Here is a 19,900-nt window from a genome sequence, read left to right as displayed (position 1 = left end):
TTAGAAATGTTTTAGAAAAACATTGTAATTGGAAGCTACAAAGAATATCCTTTCAGCACACACATACACAAAAATACATACACTCTCAAAATAACTGACAAAATTCATAACAGCACAACAATATTATCAAATATGGTAGTCTGATGAGGCTATAGATAATTTTCATGTTAGATTAACATTTGAATGGACTTAAGTAAAACAAATTATCTCATTATTTAAACTTAAAGGGATATCTTATTTATGTGAAAACATCTAAAATAAAAAAGCATGCTTACCTTATGAACTTTAAATAATACCTCACAGAGGTTATAGAGTTTTTCAGCTCGTACCCAGTCTAATGTGCTCACCTGCAAGAAATATAAAAATCAATGTGAAGAAAATTGCTACTTTTGGTTGGAGAATTTAAGCATTAACAACTTTGGAATGACCTAACATGTCTCTATTTAATAAAGTTAAAAGCCACAGTACAAGAATTAGTACTTATGCTTAACGCACTGTGGAGAATTTTAATGAATGAACATATATTTGACTGTGTATGATCTCAATATATTTAGATAAATTATTAGCACAAGAATACAGTAGTATAGAAACCCATCTGTTACACACAGTTGCATACACCTTTAAAAAGTCATTTTGTATTACTTTAGATAAAACTAAAGTCAGGATTTTAAATTATATGTAGAAAACTTAAGGTGTACTCTAAATGTGGAACATATGTAGTTACACATTAAAGTAGGTGAACTTATGTAATTGATGATATGTGATACTAGAGAAAGAATTGTTTCTCTTCAGAAATAATTAACTAATCAATTATATATAAAATGAATGAATGTTTCTCTAATTCATTAGTTTAACTGAAGTTCTGCCTTTATTTTTACTGATTATAATTTGCCATAACTGTAGTAATAATATGGATGAAAATAATTTTAATTTTTAATAATAGCTCATGTTTTTGAATTCATGTTACTCTGCATTACTATGTCCATACGGTGTATCTAAATTTTTAACAGTGTGTCAGGTTTAGATATTTATTGCTCACATTGCAGTTATTCTTCCTTCCCTATCCCGTGCCCCCTCACAACTGTTGATATGTTTGATCCCATTGTTGCAGCCACTCTGGGAAGTCAACTCCATAGTAGGGCCTTTCTCTCTTCCTCTCCCCTCCACCCAGCTGAGGTCCTTCTCCAGGGCTTGTCTCTCCTGACATGTCCAACGTATGTACATGGAGTCCTGTCGTCCTGGTCACTACGGAGGATTCTGGCTGTCATTCCACAACAGAGTGGTTTGTTCTTTTGGAGTCCAAGGGACTTTTAATTATCTTCATAAGCTGCAGAAAACAAAATTATTGGTTCTTCTCCAGTCCTCCTTCACCAACTTTCAAATGTGTATGAGGATATTAAAACTACCTTGGCTTGGGTCAGATACAATTAAATTTTCAGGATAACCCCCCACCCCCTTTTGAACACTTTAACGAGGTCTTGTGCAGCAGATTTATCAAGTGCTGTTATCTATTAGTCAAAGCAAAATGGTGAGGATTTGGGTTTGCTTTACGTTGTTGTTATGTGCCAGTGAGTTGGCCCCTACCCATAGGGACTCTATGCCTAACAGTCAACAAAACAAAAGTAAACACCCCTCTGGTTGCAGCAGATGTACCTATTGCAATGCATCGTGTGCTCTCTTGATTGAGGCTTCCATGACTATTAATTATGGATCCAAACAAAACAAAATCCTTGACAACTTCAATTTTTTTCTGTTTATCATGATGTTTTCTATTGGACCAAGTGTGAGGATTTTGTTTTTCTTTACAATGAGTTGTTATGCAGACTGAAGACGGCAGTCTTTTATCTTTAGCACCACTTGTTTTAAGTCCTCTTCATTTTCAGCAAGCACGCTCATGTCATCTGCAAAATGTTCCTCCAATTCCGATGCCACTTTCTTCTTCTTCTTCTAAGCCAGTGGATTTGATTTGCTCAGCATACGGAATGAACAAGCATTGATAGAGGGTAAAGGGTCCAGCCCTGATGCACATGTTATTGATTTTAAACAACACAGCATCCCCTTGTTCAGTTCCCACAACTGCCCTCTGATCCATGCACAGGTTCCGCATGAGCTCGTTAATGTTTTGCAGTTCCCATTGTCCTCAAAGCCGTCCATCGCTTGTTATGATCCACACAGCCAATGCCTTCACACCGTCAACGAACCCCAAGCAGCCTTCCTTCTGACAGTCTCCGTTTTGAGTCAAGATCCATGTGACACAGACAGTGATGCCCCTTGTTCCATGCCCTCTTCTGGACCAAGGCTGAGCCTCTGGCAGCTCCCTGTCAATGTACTGCTACAACGGTGGCCCAGCAAAATTTAGCATGCATGTATGTTTTTAATATTGTTCTATAATTTCAGCATCCTCTTTGGTCACCTCTCCTTGGAATGGGTACAAATAATAGGTGAAATCTAGTAAGTTTGGCAAGTAGCTATTTTTAAACACTTTCTGGCAAGAACAAGTGAGTACTCTGACTACTCATGAATGAAGAACTGGATCATGTGGGATAACATCATGGAGAATAGACATGGGTCAAGAAAAGCCCACTTAAAAAGACAGGAAAGAAAGAAAAGACCAGCGTGGATGTCAGAGAGAATCTGAAACTTGCTCTCAATCTTAGAATAGCTAAGGCAAATAGAAGAAATGATGAAGTTGAAGAGCTGAGGAGAAAATTTCAAAAGGCAGCTAAAGAAGATAAAGTAATGTAATGGCATGTGAAAAGAGATAGAGCTTTTTTTTAAAAAAAGAACATTTTTAGCATATCTTAAACCTAAAAAATTAAAGAAAATATTCCAGCTTCAAGTTGCAATTAGTGAAAGATTGCATGAGCAAAATATTAAATGATGCAGGAAGTATCAACTGAAGATGGGATGAGTACACACAATGTACCCCAAAGAATTGCTGACATTCAACCATTTAAGAGGTAACTGATGGGAAAGAACCAATAAGGGGGAAGGGTTCAAACAGCACCAAAAACATGGACCCAAAACAAGGCTCCAGGAATTGGTGGAATACCAATGAAATGTCCCAGCAAGCTGACAGAGCACTGGAAACATTAATATCTTCAGAGTGTAGAATGTTTTAATATTGTATCACATTGAATGCATTTTCCTGATTAGCACATAGAACATCAATATATTGCATAAAGCGTAGACCTTTAGAATCATATGCTAAGGTAAAACTTTAAGGAGTGCTTCTTATTTGCAAAATGTTTGCAAATATATTTTGATTTATATATATTCTATATCTAACACATATTATACACATTATATTACACATAATATTGATTTTAAATAATTTATACACATATATAGGCATATAAACGCATGCACACACACACACACACACACACACACACACACACAGACATCACTGCCAGGACAGGATAAAACTGCTCCTTTGAGTTTCTGAGATGGCAATGGTTATCTGAGTAAAAGTCAGGTGTTTCTATAGTGGAGCGGCTGTTGGTTTTGAACTGCTGTCTTTGATTATTTCAGTCCAATGTGGAACCACTATGCACCAGGTTCCCTATACGACTGTATTAGTAATCTATTACTTTTGCTGTTCACTTGAACATTTTATTTTTTGGTAATGACCATTCATATTTATCTCTTAATCATCTCCCTCCCATTCTGTTTATGTGCTGTTCACAGTTTTGACTGTACGTCCAGCTCTGGACAGAGCGTGGGATCTCAGAATAAAGCTTCAGTGAGTCTCATGTTCTTCACCATGGTGATTGGGGATGAGAATATTACTCCAGAGGGGTGACCAACAGACCAATTAAACATAAGAGTGTTCTTAGCCCTGGGCTTGGAACTGCTTCTTTTATGGGCTTGAATAACAACAACACAAATCTTTTTTCCTTGAGAAATATTTGTAGTCACCCTGGGAAGGAATGTGTAGAACTTGATTGACAATGGAGAGAACTGAGACAAACAGAGAAACCTGGTCTATATTTCATTATTTACGCGCTAGGTAATGAAGTGCTGGGGAAAGTCTATTCCTGGATTGTTCAGCTATTTAACATCTAGATCTGTTTGTTCTTTGTTAAGTCACTTTGGGGTGGACTTTCTGTCACTTTCTATTAAAACATTTCCCAGTTGATTTGTAGTCCTCTATTTGTTGTTTATATTCTGTTATCAATCCATCCTGTTGTCAAACTAATTATTTGTAGTCTTGTTAGCCTGAAATGTTTCTCTCTTCAAGCAAGCTAATCCACATTCGACCTATAAGTGATACAAATACTGAGTTAAGATGGCCTGGCCGTTCTTGCTGGGGATAGGACTGCGTGAGGTCCACATTGGGAAAGAACTTTGACCAAGAAGTGGTCTTCATCACGTGTGAGACATTGTTGGTGTCTGAAGGGAGCTTCTCCCCACGTCAACCACTGCTGCACAGCAGCTCAAGGTCATCTCTGACTTGTGGCCCTGTGACATCCCCATGACCCCAGTAGACATTTATTTTAGTATTAAATGAGTTCTTGAGACATTTCTCTGTGTTAGTCTGTTTGCGATTCTTCCATCAGGCGCCATACGGCATGCATACAAGTGTTTTGTTGCTAAAGAAACAAATTGTAAGGAAACCTGGAGGTTATTTTGAGATGTTAACTAGATAATTCATACTTCATATACAATTGATATGAGCACGATTGCTTTCAGAAGGCCTTTGTAGATGGTGACATGTCTCAAAGTTTTAGAAAGAAAATCATATTTCTGAAAGCGATATAGCACCTGGTTTTGAATCTCATTTCCTTCTCCTTGAATTGTCAATAAATACTCTTGAATGGAGTAGATCTTTGTTTTCATGCCGTTCCTTTGTTTACTTGGCCCCACTTCTTAAAGACTCAGATACAATCTCTAACTGATGTCTTCCCTCATGCTCCCAGGCAGTTATTCCATCCTTCTTCTCATTTCCAGAAGCCATGTAATTTTCTCAAAGCTAATGGTCTTTGATAAATTATGTTAACTGTTGTATATCTATGTCTTGTGTATATACAACAAGATGGAAGTTTACTGTATTGTAGCCATCAGATGACTGATGAGAATGTGTTACGTTAAGTCCAAACTTAAAGGTCGAATGCGGATTAGCTTGCTGGAAGAGAAACAAGCTGAGTTAATGCAACTGGATAACCCAGTGGCAGGATGTCCAGTAGGAGACTGGTAAAACACAATTAGGTTTGTTCAGAGCTATTAAACTCTCAGAGAGAAGTGATGTGAAGCCATTTCTAATTTAGCAAAATACATATATAAAGCACATGAAGGTTTCTGCTTGGTTTTCCTTTAAAATATCCAGTGCGTGTTTCAGGCATCTTCAAGTTGGTTATTTGATGATGTCTGGCTCTACAAAGGAGCCTCTGTGGCACCGTGACAGCTGTGGTTGGACTGCTGACCACAGGGTTAGTGGCTCAAAAACATCAGCTGCTCCACAGGATAAAGGTTAGGTTTTATGCTTCCATAAAGATTTATAATCTCAGAAATAATATCTTGGGTCACAAAGAGTTGAAATGAATTCAATAACAGCTTTTTAAACTCTCTCTATATTAATGCAAGATTAAATATTGTAATCATTACAGAAGTAAAAGGCTTTTAAGATAATACATTGAATTTAATGGTTAGATAACTAATAACTAATAAACTAATAAAATATATCCATATGTATACGTTTATGTATATGTAACTACAGGGGGAAATGAACAGGCTTTCAAAATTCATGGAAAAATTCTATTATCTTTTCATTCCATTTTCCACGAATTTTGTGACCACCTGTCATATACATATTTGTGTATAACTATTGGTATGTATGTATAACTAGGATATCATGTAAAGTAATCGCAAAGTTCAAAGTTGGAAACGTAAATGTGAAGCTTAAACTTGGAGGATGCCACCATGGTAGCATGTTAACAAAATCGGTCTTGAGTGTATCTGTCCTAAAGCAGAAACCCCTAGTATGTTGATACGAAAGTTAAATACGGCCCAGCGTCACCTGAGAAGCATGTAGATTCACTGAGCCCCACCGCAGAGATGCAGAAATTCTGGAATTGGGCTTATAAATCTTGGGCTTCTTTTCATTCTTCATTATGGATATACTTTTAATTCTAAAATGTAAGCACTGTTGCTGTATAAGGTCCCCGAATGGCATTAACGGTTAACACGTGGCTGGTAATTGGAAAGGGACATTGAATTCGCACAGTGTCAGGGTGGAAGAAAAGGTGTAATGGTGTGCTTCATAAATATCACAGCTGAAGGTCCCTGAGGAGTCTTCTATTCTGGGATTCAGGACATCATCAGCACCACGAGTTGGGGTTTTCTCTAGGACATACCACGGCAATATTTGGATGCATTTGCTTAAGGAAAGGACTCCCTGAGTACAGTATGCAAACCACCAGTCTCAGCAGTCCTGGTAGCTTTGTAGAAATGTGAAATCTCAGACCACATCCCAGATCGACTGGATCAGAGACTGTGTTTATAAATTACCTCCTGGTGATTGCATTCATGTTAATGATTTTCATATTTCATAAGAAACTCCAAATGGTTTAGCTATGGTGATCTTTCTTATTGACTAAATAAGATTCACTTTTATACTACCCTTGTTAGGGCATACCTCTTGTAGCAACAGGTGAAAATCTCGAAGGGCAAGTGGGATAAATGTGGAATGATTCACTCTGCCTCATTACAGTAGCTTTACTTCCTGTGAGCAATGATTTTATATGACAGGAATGGGATTCAATCAGTTCCATAAGTACACCTCTTACTGTTAACTCAAGGGTGGTGGTTCAGAAACTGGGACACAAAATGAAAAATGCTTATTGCGCTTAACTTGATTTTTACAGACTAGCATGTAAAGATTGATCACCAGAAATCATGACAGGAAAAAAAAAGACTGATAGTTGGGTAAGCTCACACCATCGAGTCTTTTCCCCTAAATAATGATGGTTGATCATTTTCTATAATATGTTTGGTCAAATTGTATTTGAAATGATTAAAAAAATAGAATATAAAATGTATTTTATATCATTGTAGCCTGGGCATCATATATACATATATTTAAAAACCCCACTGTCATTGAATTTATTTTAGTAGAAGAACTGCCCCATAGGGTTCTCAAGGCTCTCCATATCAATGGATATTCTCCACTGGAGCAACTGATAAGTTCAAACAGTTGACTTTTAAGTTTTCAGCTGAGCATCCTAACCACTGCCCCATCAGGAGTCCGCTGAATATAATATAGAATGATTTCATACTAGATATATGGTCAAATCTCTTCAATCTATACTCTTCATTTAAATAATTTCCAGATAATTTTATATGAAAGAGTAAATTTACCTAATTGATATTCTACCCTATGTTTTACATATGCATAGCAACTGCTACATAATTTATATGTTAATGATATATGGTGCTGTAAAATTGATTGTATAGCTGTTTTTAACACATTTTCATGGTGTTTGAAAACACGCCCGGCTGAAATATTATCTTTCTGATTCTAATTTGCACGTCAGAAATAAACATTCAGGCTAACATAAAAGAGTAGAGTAGATTAGAAAGAGAAAAATCTCCTTGATTTTAACCCCAACTGTCCAATTTCTACGCTGGCTTTTGCTGTCTTTCAGCACAGACACAGGCTTGTCAAATTCAGACCTTATCCTTCCATTTCAACATTCTCCCCCCTTTTTCATGTTCTCTTACAATACCCACCCACTCAGCACCACCCCTCACACACCAAAATCTTGAAGGAGTTCAAAATCTGTCGAATAAAAGAATTTATGTTTTTAATCCTTTCCTAAATAATTTTCCTAAGAATCTTTGGCTCTTCGAAAACTCATCTGAATTGTCTGGGGAAAACACTACACAGACATTTTCCCTTTCCTGCAAGGTTACGGCTGTTTGAACAAAAATACCGGGCAACCTAGATTAAAGGATGATTGACTGTAACCATGTCTTTGGAGTAAAGACAGTAAATCATCCCATGAACATTTTCAGACGTATCTCCCTTGCAGCCATTTTTAACATTCAAGCTTTTATGGGACAAGAGACCTTCACCTCTTCTCCTAAAAGATTTTCTTTTTCTATCAGTTAATAAGGTCTTTCTCTCTCTCTTCTTCTCTGAAGACAAAGTTGGGAAGTTGTAGCAAGCATCCTGTACAAAACTCTGGAATTAATGACTGCAGAATGCCTTTCCTCTGGTTTGTGGATATACAATACATCTGGTTCTCACTGTCTCACTGTTCTGTAAGAACTGGTGCATGGAAAACTAGTGTTAAATTGTTCTGTAATTAAAAATCTGTTTCTGATGCAGACACATCATATTTAAGGTCACACCAATATAAATAAAAATAAATTACAACTTAACACAAAGTGTTATTAGATTTGAGCAAGAAAAATTTTAACAAGCTTCTGAATATTAAGTCTCAGGCTGGATATATTATCTGCATATATGTATTTATATAGTTACTACCATGTTTTGTTCATTGATTTTACAATGTAACATTGCTGGACATCAATAGTGATTTCATACTTTAAAAGAGCTTTAGAATTTTCAGACACATTTATAAAACATAAATTATGTCATTCTGTGTTTACAAAGCCCAAATAGATAGAAATGTGTAGGGTGTTGAACAGTATAAATAACTTGCCCAAATACCATGGGCGGTATATAGAAAACATTGTGTTTAAAAACTATAAAGTAAAAAAAATCCAAAACAAATAAAAATTTGACATCAGATCAACTCGCCACCAGTTGATCTCGTGTGATGCTGATGTTGTGGTTCGGTGCCCGTGGAGTCGACTCTGACCCATAGCAACTCAATGCAAAACCGATGAATCCCTTCCCGGCCCGTGGAATCTCACAAACATTCACATACTTAAGCCCTTTGCGGCAGCCACGTGGTCAATCCCTCCTTTTGAAGGCCTGTCTCTTTTCGGATGACCTCTGCTTTACCAAGCATGAAGTCCTCCCCAGGGACTGGTCTCTCCAAACCACATGTCGAGAATATAGTAGATAAATTCTCATTGCCCTTGCCTCTAAGCAGGATTCTGACCATACTTCTTCCAAGACAATTTTGTTTGTTCTTTGAGAGTCCATTTACTTTTGATAATCTTCCCCAGCATTACAATTCAAGTGCCTTGATTCTTGTTTAGTTTCCCATATTGGTTGTCCAACTTTCACATGCGTATGACTCATATTATGCGGGAGCTGAAAAGATCATGGCTTGGGTCAGGCACAACTTAGTACTCACAGGAACCTCTTTGCCTTTCAGTACTCTAAAGATGTCTTGTGCAGCACATTTACCCAAGGCAAAGCATCTTTTGCTCTCTTGACTTCTGCTCCAGGAGCATTGATTGCGGATCCAAGGAAGACAAAACCCTAAACACAACGTTTATTTTTCATGCAGTATGATGTTACTTCTGGGTCAGGTTGTGAAGATTTTCGTCTTCATTATATTGAGTTGTAATCCATTTTCAAGGCTGCAGTCCTTAATCTTCATCAGTGATTGCTTCCGTTCCTCTTCACGTCAGCCAGTGAGGCTGTGCCATGTGCATCTACCAGGTTGTTAATAAGCGACTACAGTACAACAAACTAAGAGACAGTGGTGGACCCCACATGATTCCGAGTAAGAACTTCTTCACAGATATTTCTTGACAGTAATCTTTATAGAAGCAGATTGCCAAGTCTTTTGTCTACAGTACTGCTGGGCATTTGAAAACTTCCCAAACTTTAATAATCAAGTGCAAGCCATGTATACCACTAAGGGATTTTGCAGGATCTTGTTGTCATTGTTAGGTGCCATCCAGTCAGTTCTAACTCATGATTGTATGGACAACAGAAGAAAATTGTCATCCTCAAAGTCAGTGGTATGCTTGAATTTACGGTTGCAGTGACTGTCTCAATCCATTTTATTAAGAATCTTCCTCTACTTGGTTGGCACTTCACAAATCATGATGGCCTTCTCCAGGGCTTGGTTCCTCCTGAGGAGATGTCCAAAGTGCATAAGACACAGTGTCATCTGCTTCACTTTGAAAGAGCATTCTAACTGTGCTTCCTCCAAGAGATTTGTCCATTCTCCTGCAGTCCATGTATATTTAATATTCTTTGCCAATGCTACAATTCAAATACACTGATTCACAGTGATCGTCGTTATTTATTTTATAGCTCTACATGCATATCAGGCAACTGAATATAGACAATGGCTTGGGGCAGGCACATCTTGGCCTTCAAATTGACATTATTTTAAATACTATATAGAGATTGAGATAGTTAAGGTTTATTGTACCAACCTGGCTAATAAACATACATGGGATTAATTGAAGGGGGGAAGGATAAATGGATCAGTGAGCCTCACCTTTCTAGTTCTCGAGTCTCTTGCTTTCTGAGGGTCAGACCTGGGTGCAGTTGCCTTAGCTATTTCCCTGCTTCAGCTGGCAAGGCTCACTTCCTGCAAGACATCTCTGAGGAGAAGTCACATGGTCCTACCCCAATTCAGCCGTGGGTGCTACAGCACCCGTGTGGAGACCCCTGCCAGAGCTGAGATGCTTAAACATTCACTGACTCAGCTTTCCTCCTGAAGTTGGTGTCATTGCATGTGTTTTGTGAGATTGAGGAGGACTTTGTGGATTGGTGTCAGACAAATGGGCTAATGTTGTATTTATGGGCTTGGACAGCACTGGGTTGGGATGCTTTCTTAATGTACACTTACCCTTTTTATAAAATCCTCTCTTATACATGTGAGTTCCTGTGGGTTTGTTTCCCTGTTTATCCAGACTAACACAGAGATTTAGTGTAGAAGATTTTTTCAATGTAATATGCTGTTTGACTTCCTGACTGGGGCTCCTGTGGAATTTTGTGCATCCAAACAAAAGGTAACAATTGAAACTTCAATCTTTTCTCTGTTTACCATGCTGCTGCTTATTGGGCCAGTAGTGCTTTGTTTCTGTTTTCTAAGTTAACCTGTACTCTATATTGAAGACTGTCATCTTTGCTATTCAGCAGTGAGTGCTTCAAGGGATCTGGCATTTTAATGAGATGGATGGTGCTATCTATACGTTGTAAGCCATTACCCCGTCTTCCTCCAATCCTGACGTTGTGTTCTTCATCCTATTATTCAGATCCTTGGATTACATGCTCAGCATACAGATCGAATAACTATGATGAAATAATACAATCTTAACTGATTTTATACCAAGCAGCATACTTCCTTGTTTGATTTGAATAATTTCCCCTTGTAGCGTTATTTCATGAGCACAATGAAGTATTCTGTAATTCCTATTTTTGCAGTATTTTCTTGTTATGATTCTCAAAGTCCAATGCCTTTGATTATTCAATGAAAAATGACTAAAAATCTTAGTTATTCTCTGCCATTAGCCACGGTCCACCTAACAACAGCAATGGCAACCTTTCTTCTAGGTCCTCTTCTCAATCCTGCATGAATTTCTGGGAGGTCCCTCTCAATGTACCGCGCTTCCAATGTGTGTTTGTTCTAATTTATTCCCACCTAAATTTTACTTGCATGTGATATTAATGATGCTGTTTGATAATTTCCTAATTCTGTTGGATCGCATTTTCTGGAATAGGTATATATAGGATTCTCTTGCTTTTGCTTGTTCAGATAACTGACTTGCAAATTTTGTAGGTATAGATGAATGAGCCAATCAAGCACAGCATCTGTTGTTGAATCATTTCAATTGATATTCCATCAGTTCCTGAAGCCTCGTTTTTTCCTAATACCTCCAGTGAAAGTTCTACTTCTTACATCACTACCATTGGTTCTTGACCAAATGTTACTTCATCCAATCAGTGAATGTAAACCAATTCTCTTGGGTAAGGCGACTCCGTGCATTCCTTTCATCCTCTTTGATGCCCCCTCTGTCTTTCATATTTTGCCCATAGAATCCTTCAGCTTTTCAAGCGGAGACTTGAATTGTTTCCTTCAGGTCTTTCAGCTTGAGAAATGTGGAGCGAGACCTTCCCTGTGGTTTCTAACTCGGGTCTTGGCACAGCCACTGGGATAGACCTGTGCTTGGAGCATTTCTGTTCAGCCGGTTTCCTTAGTACTTTCCGCCATTTACACTCGATGAACTCTACAGTCAAAAGGATCTTTCACAGTCATGTATGACAGTTACTCCTGTCTAAATTTCTAATGACTTGATTTCCGCAAGTTTGATGTTTTTGATATCCCACAAGACATCTGGTTTGGAGTCATTGGTTTTCAATGTGTCAAATTCATTCTTGAGATGGTCTCTAAATTCAGGTGGGACACAGGTAAGGTCATATTTTGACTCATGGGCACACGTTTTATTTTTATTCAATTACAAAGTAATCTGCATATGTTTATTCTGCAGAGGGTCTTTGGTAAGTCAGTTGCCTAACATCTGGTGACATTTAGTTTCTTCATAGTCTCTTCTCATAGATATAGTTAATTTGATTCCTTCATTTTCCATCTAATGAAGTCATGTGCAGCCACACTTCATGCTGTTGAAAATATATTTGCAATATTACTTCATGTCAGTTCCAGCGAAAATTTCTCTCACCAAGGTTATATTTTCAACTGCTGATCCTTCTTTATATTCAACCTTAGCAGTAGAATCAACAGTAATTAGAATCAATAGTAATGCATCTCAATTGCACATTTGATCAATTTCTGACAACAGTAGTTGGTGGAAATATTAAACTACTCAATTTTAGTTTGGGGTCATTTTATATATTATAATATTAGTGATACTTAGGGATATATTTTGAAATGTTATTTTTTATGATGTATACCACAGGTTTCATCTTCAATGTGTCAAACTCAGCACAGAAAGCCATAAGATTAGCTCATTTTAAGTAGACAATACTAATCTGTTTCAACTCAATAAGTCCTAGGATATTAATTTTTATGCTTTCCTTTTTGTTTTGGAAATTTGTTTTTCTAAATTTATACTGTGTATATTCTGAAAAAGTCATCACTGGACACTCTGTTTTTTTCCCCTCATTTTGAGGTGCACTACATCAGCAAATAAAGCTTTATTCCATCCATGCCATTATGACCAACTCTTGAGGAGGCAATTCCTTCATAGTTATATTTTGAGTGTCTCCCAACTTGATTGTTTTATCATTTTCTGCTAGGACACAGAGTGTCCAGTGATGACTTTTTCAGAAGAGAATTGCCTCTTCCTTCTTTTTAGTGTTTTTATATTTGTTTGTTTTTGAGGCTGGAGGCTTTGCAGAAAGTTGTTCACCACTGGCAGCCCTGCTGGCATTTGAAACATTGGTGACTAAACTCCTAGCCTGAGAGTAACTCATAAACTACCGCAGGGTGACAGATGGACAAGGGGTTCTCTTAAGTAAAACATATAAAATTAAGTCAGCATAATACACTCATATAACATAAACTTCCATATGCAAATTTTGATTGTTTTTCTGCTTAAATATTTACTTTGGCTGTTTAATTTTCTGTCCATATTATGCTCAATAAATATTATCCTTAAACACTACATCCAAAATGACTTATAATTATGTATTTTGAGTTCCAAAATAAATGCTCAGTCATATAGTATGACAATAAAACAAAATGAAATTCTAATTTTACCATCTAAATATTTTAAATATTTGTACTTTTCTCAAATTAACCTACTGTAATGGTAAAAACAAACATAAAGGTTTTAAAATTCCTCAGTGTTGATGATAGGAAAATATCTAATAATTTTCTTCACTGAATTAAAAAAAGAAACTATTGCTATCTATACTTTTACTGATATGACCTCTTGAATATCCTCAAGACATTTCAGAAGATGATGACTCAATATCACATCGTCTCTAGGTACGCATCCTTAAAATCCTCTGTTTGCAAACTTTAGTAAGGAGCAGACCAGATTGAAAATACACCTGTCTTTTAAACTGTGAAAAAAAAACAAAAACAACTCATCTCTAGAGTGGAATTAAAGCTATGTTAACAGAGTTTAAGCCACAAAAATGCTTGAAATTTATTGGTTTACGCTCTGGAATTTTCAAAAACAAAATCAAAATAAAACTATGATTTTTCTAAAATGTAAAAAATACAGAACTTTAATATCATTCATATATATATATTTTAGATAACTCAACCAATAAGAATAGAAATAATTTTTAAAATTTTTACAGAAAGGTCACAAGGAAGGGAGTAGTTAGCAAAGATGCAGTATAGCACTGATGAAACACACAACATCTCTCTAGTTCTTTCATGTTTCCTCCACATCACTATGATAACCCCAGTTCTACTTTACAAATCCAGCATGTCTAAGATATGTTAAAAATTTTACATAGATAAATTGATTGAATCTCACAATAACTGTTTGAAATAATCATTAGTTTTCTCATTTTATAGGTGAAATATAACTCACTAGAAATTTAAAAATTATATGTAGACATTATGAAATATACAAATAATGTTACTTTTTGTCATTGGCTTGTGGTTGTTTGTTTTCTTTTGCTGTTCATTTTTTTCTATCTTGTTTTTGTGCATCTTATTATCTCCGCAGGTCTGTCTAATTAAGATAGGCTGGAGGAACAATCCGGAGGAGAAAACAACAGGACCGACAGTTCCTAGGGGACATGGGAGGAGGGGAGATGGGGTGGGGAAAGGAAGTGGTGTCACAAACCCAGGGACAAGGGAACAACAAGTGATCCCAATTGGTGGTGAGGTGGGCATAGGAGGCCAGTTCAGGTGTGGCCAAGGGCAATGTAACTGAGAGGAATTACTGTAATCCAAATGAAGGCTGAGCATGATAGCGGGACAAGAGGAAGGTCAAAGGAAATAGAGGAAAGAGCTAGGAGGCAAAGGGCATATATAGAGGTCTAAATACAGGCATGTATATATGTAAATATATTTATATATGAGGATGGGGAAATAGATCTATATGCATATATGTATAGGTTTAGTATTAAGGTAGCAGATAGACATTGGGCCACCTCTTAAGTACTCTCTCAACACAAGAACACTTTATTCTAATAAACCAGCATTCCATGATGCTCACCTTCCTGACAGAATCGCCGAAGACAAAGTGGGTAAATAAGCAAATGTGGTGAAGAAAGCTGATGGTGCCTGACTATCAAAAGCGATAGTGTCTGGGGTCTTAAAGGCTTGAAGGTAAACAAGCAGCCATCTAGCTCAGAAGTAACAAAGCCCACATGGAAAAAACACACCAGCCTGCGTAACCACGAGATGCTGAAGGGATCAGTTGTCAGGCATCAAAGAACCAAAAATCATATCACTATGAATGAGGGGGAGCATGGAGTGGAGACCCAAAGCCCATCTGTAGAAAATTGGACATCCCCTTACAGAAGGGTCTCAGGGAGGAGATGAGCCAGTCAGGGTAAAATATAGCAACAATGAAACATGCAACTTTCCTCTAGTTCCTAAATGCTTCCTCCTCTCCCCCACTTTCATGATCCCAATTCTACCTTAAAAATCTGGCTAGATCAGAGGATGTACATTGCAATGTACGATAAGAACTAGAAACACAGGGAATCCAGGGCAGATGATCCCTCAGGACCAGTGGTGAGAGTGGTGATACCGGGAGGGTACTGGTAGGGGGTGGTGGAACCAATAACAAGGATCTACATATAACCTCCTCCCTGAGAGATGGACAGCAGAAAAGTGGGTGAAGGGAGACGTCGGACAGTGCAAGATATGACACAATAATACTTTTTAAATTATCAAGGGTTCATGAGGGATGGGGGTGTGGGGAAGGAGGGGAAAAAAGAGGACCTGATGCCAGGGGCTTAAGTGGAGGGCAAATGTTTTGAACATGATAAGGGTAATGAATGAACAAATGTGTTTTACACAATTGATGGATTATGGAGTGTGATAACAGTTGCATGAGCCCTTAATAAAATGATTAAATAAAGAAGTGTACAAAGAAAGCATTTCAATTCAATCTAGCATTTGAAATGGATATATATAAATTCCATTGCTTTCACCATTTCATTTCTTCCCATATGACTTACTCTGGGGGAAACAGGTGGTTTCTTTATCTTGTTAATAATGAGGAGCCCTGGTACCTGCACTAGGAAATTCATTTAGTTTCACAGTATTAGGGGCCATCTGTACTCAGATGAGTGCAAGGCCTATATCTGCAGCTCAGCTATTGTCCTTAAAATGTGGACTGGAATATTAACTCAGAAGCTGTCCTGGTGGCACAGCACATACATAGAATGGCTTCAAACGGGGGCACTTGGGTACCACTACAAATGATGGGTCAACGTGCATTCTTAGGAAACTGCAGGTCAGGAGGACCGTTTAGGAAGAACACGGCTAGATGTCAATCATTTTGAGGGTGGGGTGGGTGGGTTGTGTTTCTAATTGACCTTCATAAGGAAATAAAGAGGTTAGGATGTAAACCATTTGGTGAGAATGTCTCAACAATTTGCCTGGAATCAATAACAGCTATGAAGAGCTGGTCATAACTCTACAGCCAAGTATAACTAAAACAGCTGCCGTCTCACTTCTGCATGGCAACTTTTACCCAACCTAGTGGGCAACTGGTACATTTCAAGAGATTTCACACCAAAGCTGGGTTTTAAAAAAATCATTTTATTGGGGGCTCATACAACTCTTATCACAATCCATACATGCACCCATGTGTCAAGCACATTTGTTGCCATCATCATTCTCATCAAAACATTTGCTTTCTGTTTAAGCCCTTGCTATCAGCTCATTTCCCCCTCCCTCCCTGCTCCCCATCCCTCATGAACCCTTGATAATTTATAAATTATTATTATTGTGTCATATCTTGCACTGTCTGAGGTCTCCCTTCACCCACTTTTCTGTTGTCCATCCCCCAGGGAGAAGGATATATGTAGATCCTTGTAATTGGTTCCCCCTTTCCACACTACCTTTCCTCCACCCTCTCGGTATTGACACTCCCAGCACTGGTCCTGAAGGGATCATCTGTCCTGGGTTCCCTACGTTTCCAGTTCCTATCTGTACCAGTATACATCCCCTGGTCTAGCCAGATTTGTAAGGTAGAATTTAAATCATGATGGGGGGGGGAGCATTTAGTAACTAGAGGAAAATTGTATATTTCATCATTGCTACACTGCACCCTTACTGGCTTGTCTCCTCCCTGTGATCCTTCTGAAAGGGGATGTCCAGTTGCTCAGATGGGTCTTGGCTCCCCCATCTGCACTCCTCCTTATTCACAATGAATTGATTTTTTGTTCTTTGATGTCTGATAACTGATCCCTTTGACACCTCATTATCACACAGGCTGATGTGTGCTTCTTGCGTGTTCGCTATGTTGCTTCTGAGCTAGATGGCCACTTGTTTACCTTCAAGCCTTTAAGACCTCTAACCAAAGCTGATCCTATTTACAATCATCAAACTCCTATCTTCTTCTTCTTCTTTTTTTTTTTGCTTTTCTCTATAAATACTCCTCTCTATGATCCAATGGTGGAACATTTCTCAAATTTATCTAGTGCTGTCAAGCTATAAGAAGCCTTCCTGGCACTGTTGGATAAACAGTGGACCGACCATAGCTCAAACAACCAGCCACTCTGCTGGAAGGTGATGAAGCTGCTTACTCCCATGAAGATTTACAGTCTGGGAAATTTTATGGGGCAGGTCTACTCCATTATTCAGGGCCCCAATAAGTCAGAATCAGCTCCATGGCAATGGGTTTCTTTGCTTGCCTGGCTATAGCTATTCCATATTATCAGGCGAGGCCAATTTCTGAAGAAGGACATTTTGCTTGGCAAAGTGGAGGTGTAGCAAAAAAGAAGTATCCATTGACAAGATAGATTGGCACTGTAGCAAAAAAGAAGTATCCATTGACAAGATGGATTGGCACTGTATCCCCAACAATGGGCTCAGGCATAAGACCCATTTTGAAGATGGCAATGGCCCGGGCTTGTTTCTTTCTGTTGTCCATCGGGTCACTGAGTTGGAACCAACTCAATGGCACTGGCAACCTGAGTCAGCCCCAGCTCCATTACAGTGGATTTGTCTGGTTGACTCCCGACAGCTAGTCTGTTTCTCAATAAATCTCCTTTTAAATTCCAAGCAAAATATATGGTTTTCTTCATTAACAAATATTTAAAATTTTGGCTTCTACCCAAAGAGTGAGAGGGAGAATGACGTAAAATTTTGCCTCTGTAAACAGGATAAAGTTGGAAATTTTAGGGGATGTTTATTCTGTCCTAGATTCCACCATAGGTTGGAATCCATCCATCAGGACTAGGAAAGCAGCATATTTAACTTCATTAAAAAAACCTTTGCAGCTCTTAGGCAATTCAAACTTACAACAACCTCTCAAATTATTGATTTATTTACTGCTGTTAATATACCTATATTTTACTACTCTTTTTCAGTAAATAGCAGTGCTGTGCCCCCACTGAAATCACTTGTTTTGTATGCTCATCCTATCTCAGAACTATAAGGTGTATAATTGTATGTTTAAGAGTGGCTAAATGTATTTCATAGACACAACCATATTCAGGGACTTTGTAAGCATTGGGTATTTCATTGATGTAATGAACACTTTTATATTTACTTTAAAAAATTCAAATTATGAAACCACATGCTTTCCTGAAGATAATGAGAACTTCATGCTTCAGCGATCTGGGAAGCTAAATTATCAACAGACACTTTGGGGTGTATGCGTACAATTTAGATTAACATCTGGTTCCTAAGGCTGATGCTATTGGTAAATGCATATGGGGCTAATTCAATTTTCACAGGTCTACTGCATCTTGAAAATTATTTTCTAGAATCATCCATGATCTTGTTATTTCTTTACAAGTAATAGCACGGTCCCAGGCCACATCAAAATGGCCTCATTGTATTCATTATGTCACCAAAATAATAATTGTCTGAAGAAATTGCTGATTTTGATTCTGAGAAAAAGGTCAAAGCATGGTGATAAGTTAATTTATTAGGAATAAATGAAAGAAATTCCTAAGAAGTTTCAGGAGTGCTGACTTGAAAGGGGGGATAGTTGGTAAACGTATGTTTTTAGGAAATGAAGATGTGTAAAGGAGGAAATGCTTCATTACAGGTAATGTACAGTTCATTTGCTCATCTGAAAGAAGCTCTTGGTGACGTCGGGGTTAGAATGCAGGTAAAGAAAGACCTTGGGAGGACAGGAGAATGGGTGGGGGAATGGGGTGCTCACAACAATGCTGCAAGAAGGAAGAAAATGTTCTGGAATTGATTGTGGTAATGACGGTTCAACTCTTCTTAATGTTATTGATGAATTTAATTGTATAATATGTAAATGACATGGAAATAAAGCTATAAAAAACAGAATTAGAATTTCCATTTTTAGTGCAATTAATCTTTGTTAATGAAGTGATCATTCCATAACATTTCTCCTTGCCTTTTCCAGTTGGGATGCATTGAGCTAGAAAGTCAGATTTTGTAAGGCCACCTAAAAAGAATATTTCCCTCCATTTTATACTTTGAAGATATTTTAAGGAGTTTCAGTAGCAACTATGGCTACTATAACCCTTAATAGTTTAGGAGCGATTTCCAACCAAAATTATCATAGATAACTCTTCAGTTGAGTAAATTTATTTATTTATTTTACCCTGAGTTCCTTTTGTCGAATTACAACTCATGTGGGAGAGCCAGTAAATGTAGATGCAGCTGCTGAAACCATCACTAAAAGTTTCAAGTATGCACTTTTGTACCCTCAGAGTTTTATAACAATAAAGGCAGAGCATAAAATCACTTTAATAACAACACAGTACAGTTCTGAGATTGTTTCTAAAACTTAGAGATTAAAAATTTTTAAAGTCTTCACATGAGCGCAGTCATCCACAGGATGCTGTTAATTACAGTAAGAAAATGAATGGCAGAAGAAGACTCTCGCCGTCTTCCTCACACACAGAATTGTTTTCACACACGGATGT

At 37.7% G+C, this 19,900-nt stretch overlaps 1 protein-coding gene across 1 annotated transcript in view; it reads right to left on the bottom strand.

The window, feature by feature from the left end:
• SNTG2 (syntrophin gamma 2) overlaps positions 1 to 19,900 on the bottom strand; it is a 553,256-nt gene that overhangs the window by 149,475 nt on the left and 383,881 nt on the right. Inside the window, exon 13 of the mRNA XM_075555664.1 lies at positions 276 to 347. Coding sequence (XP_075411779.1) covers positions 276 to 347 — 72 coding nt within the window. The remainder of the gene's footprint in view (positions 1 to 275; positions 348 to 19,900) is intronic.

This window comes from Tenrec ecaudatus, chromosome 8, assembly GCF_050624435.1.
Source record: "Tenrec ecaudatus isolate mTenEca1 chromosome 8, mTenEca1.hap1, whole genome shotgun sequence".
In the NCBI taxonomy this organism is placed as follows: domain Eukaryota; kingdom Metazoa; phylum Chordata; class Mammalia; order Afrosoricida; family Tenrecidae; genus Tenrec; species Tenrec ecaudatus.
This window is presented reverse-complemented; position numbering and strand designations above follow the sequence as displayed.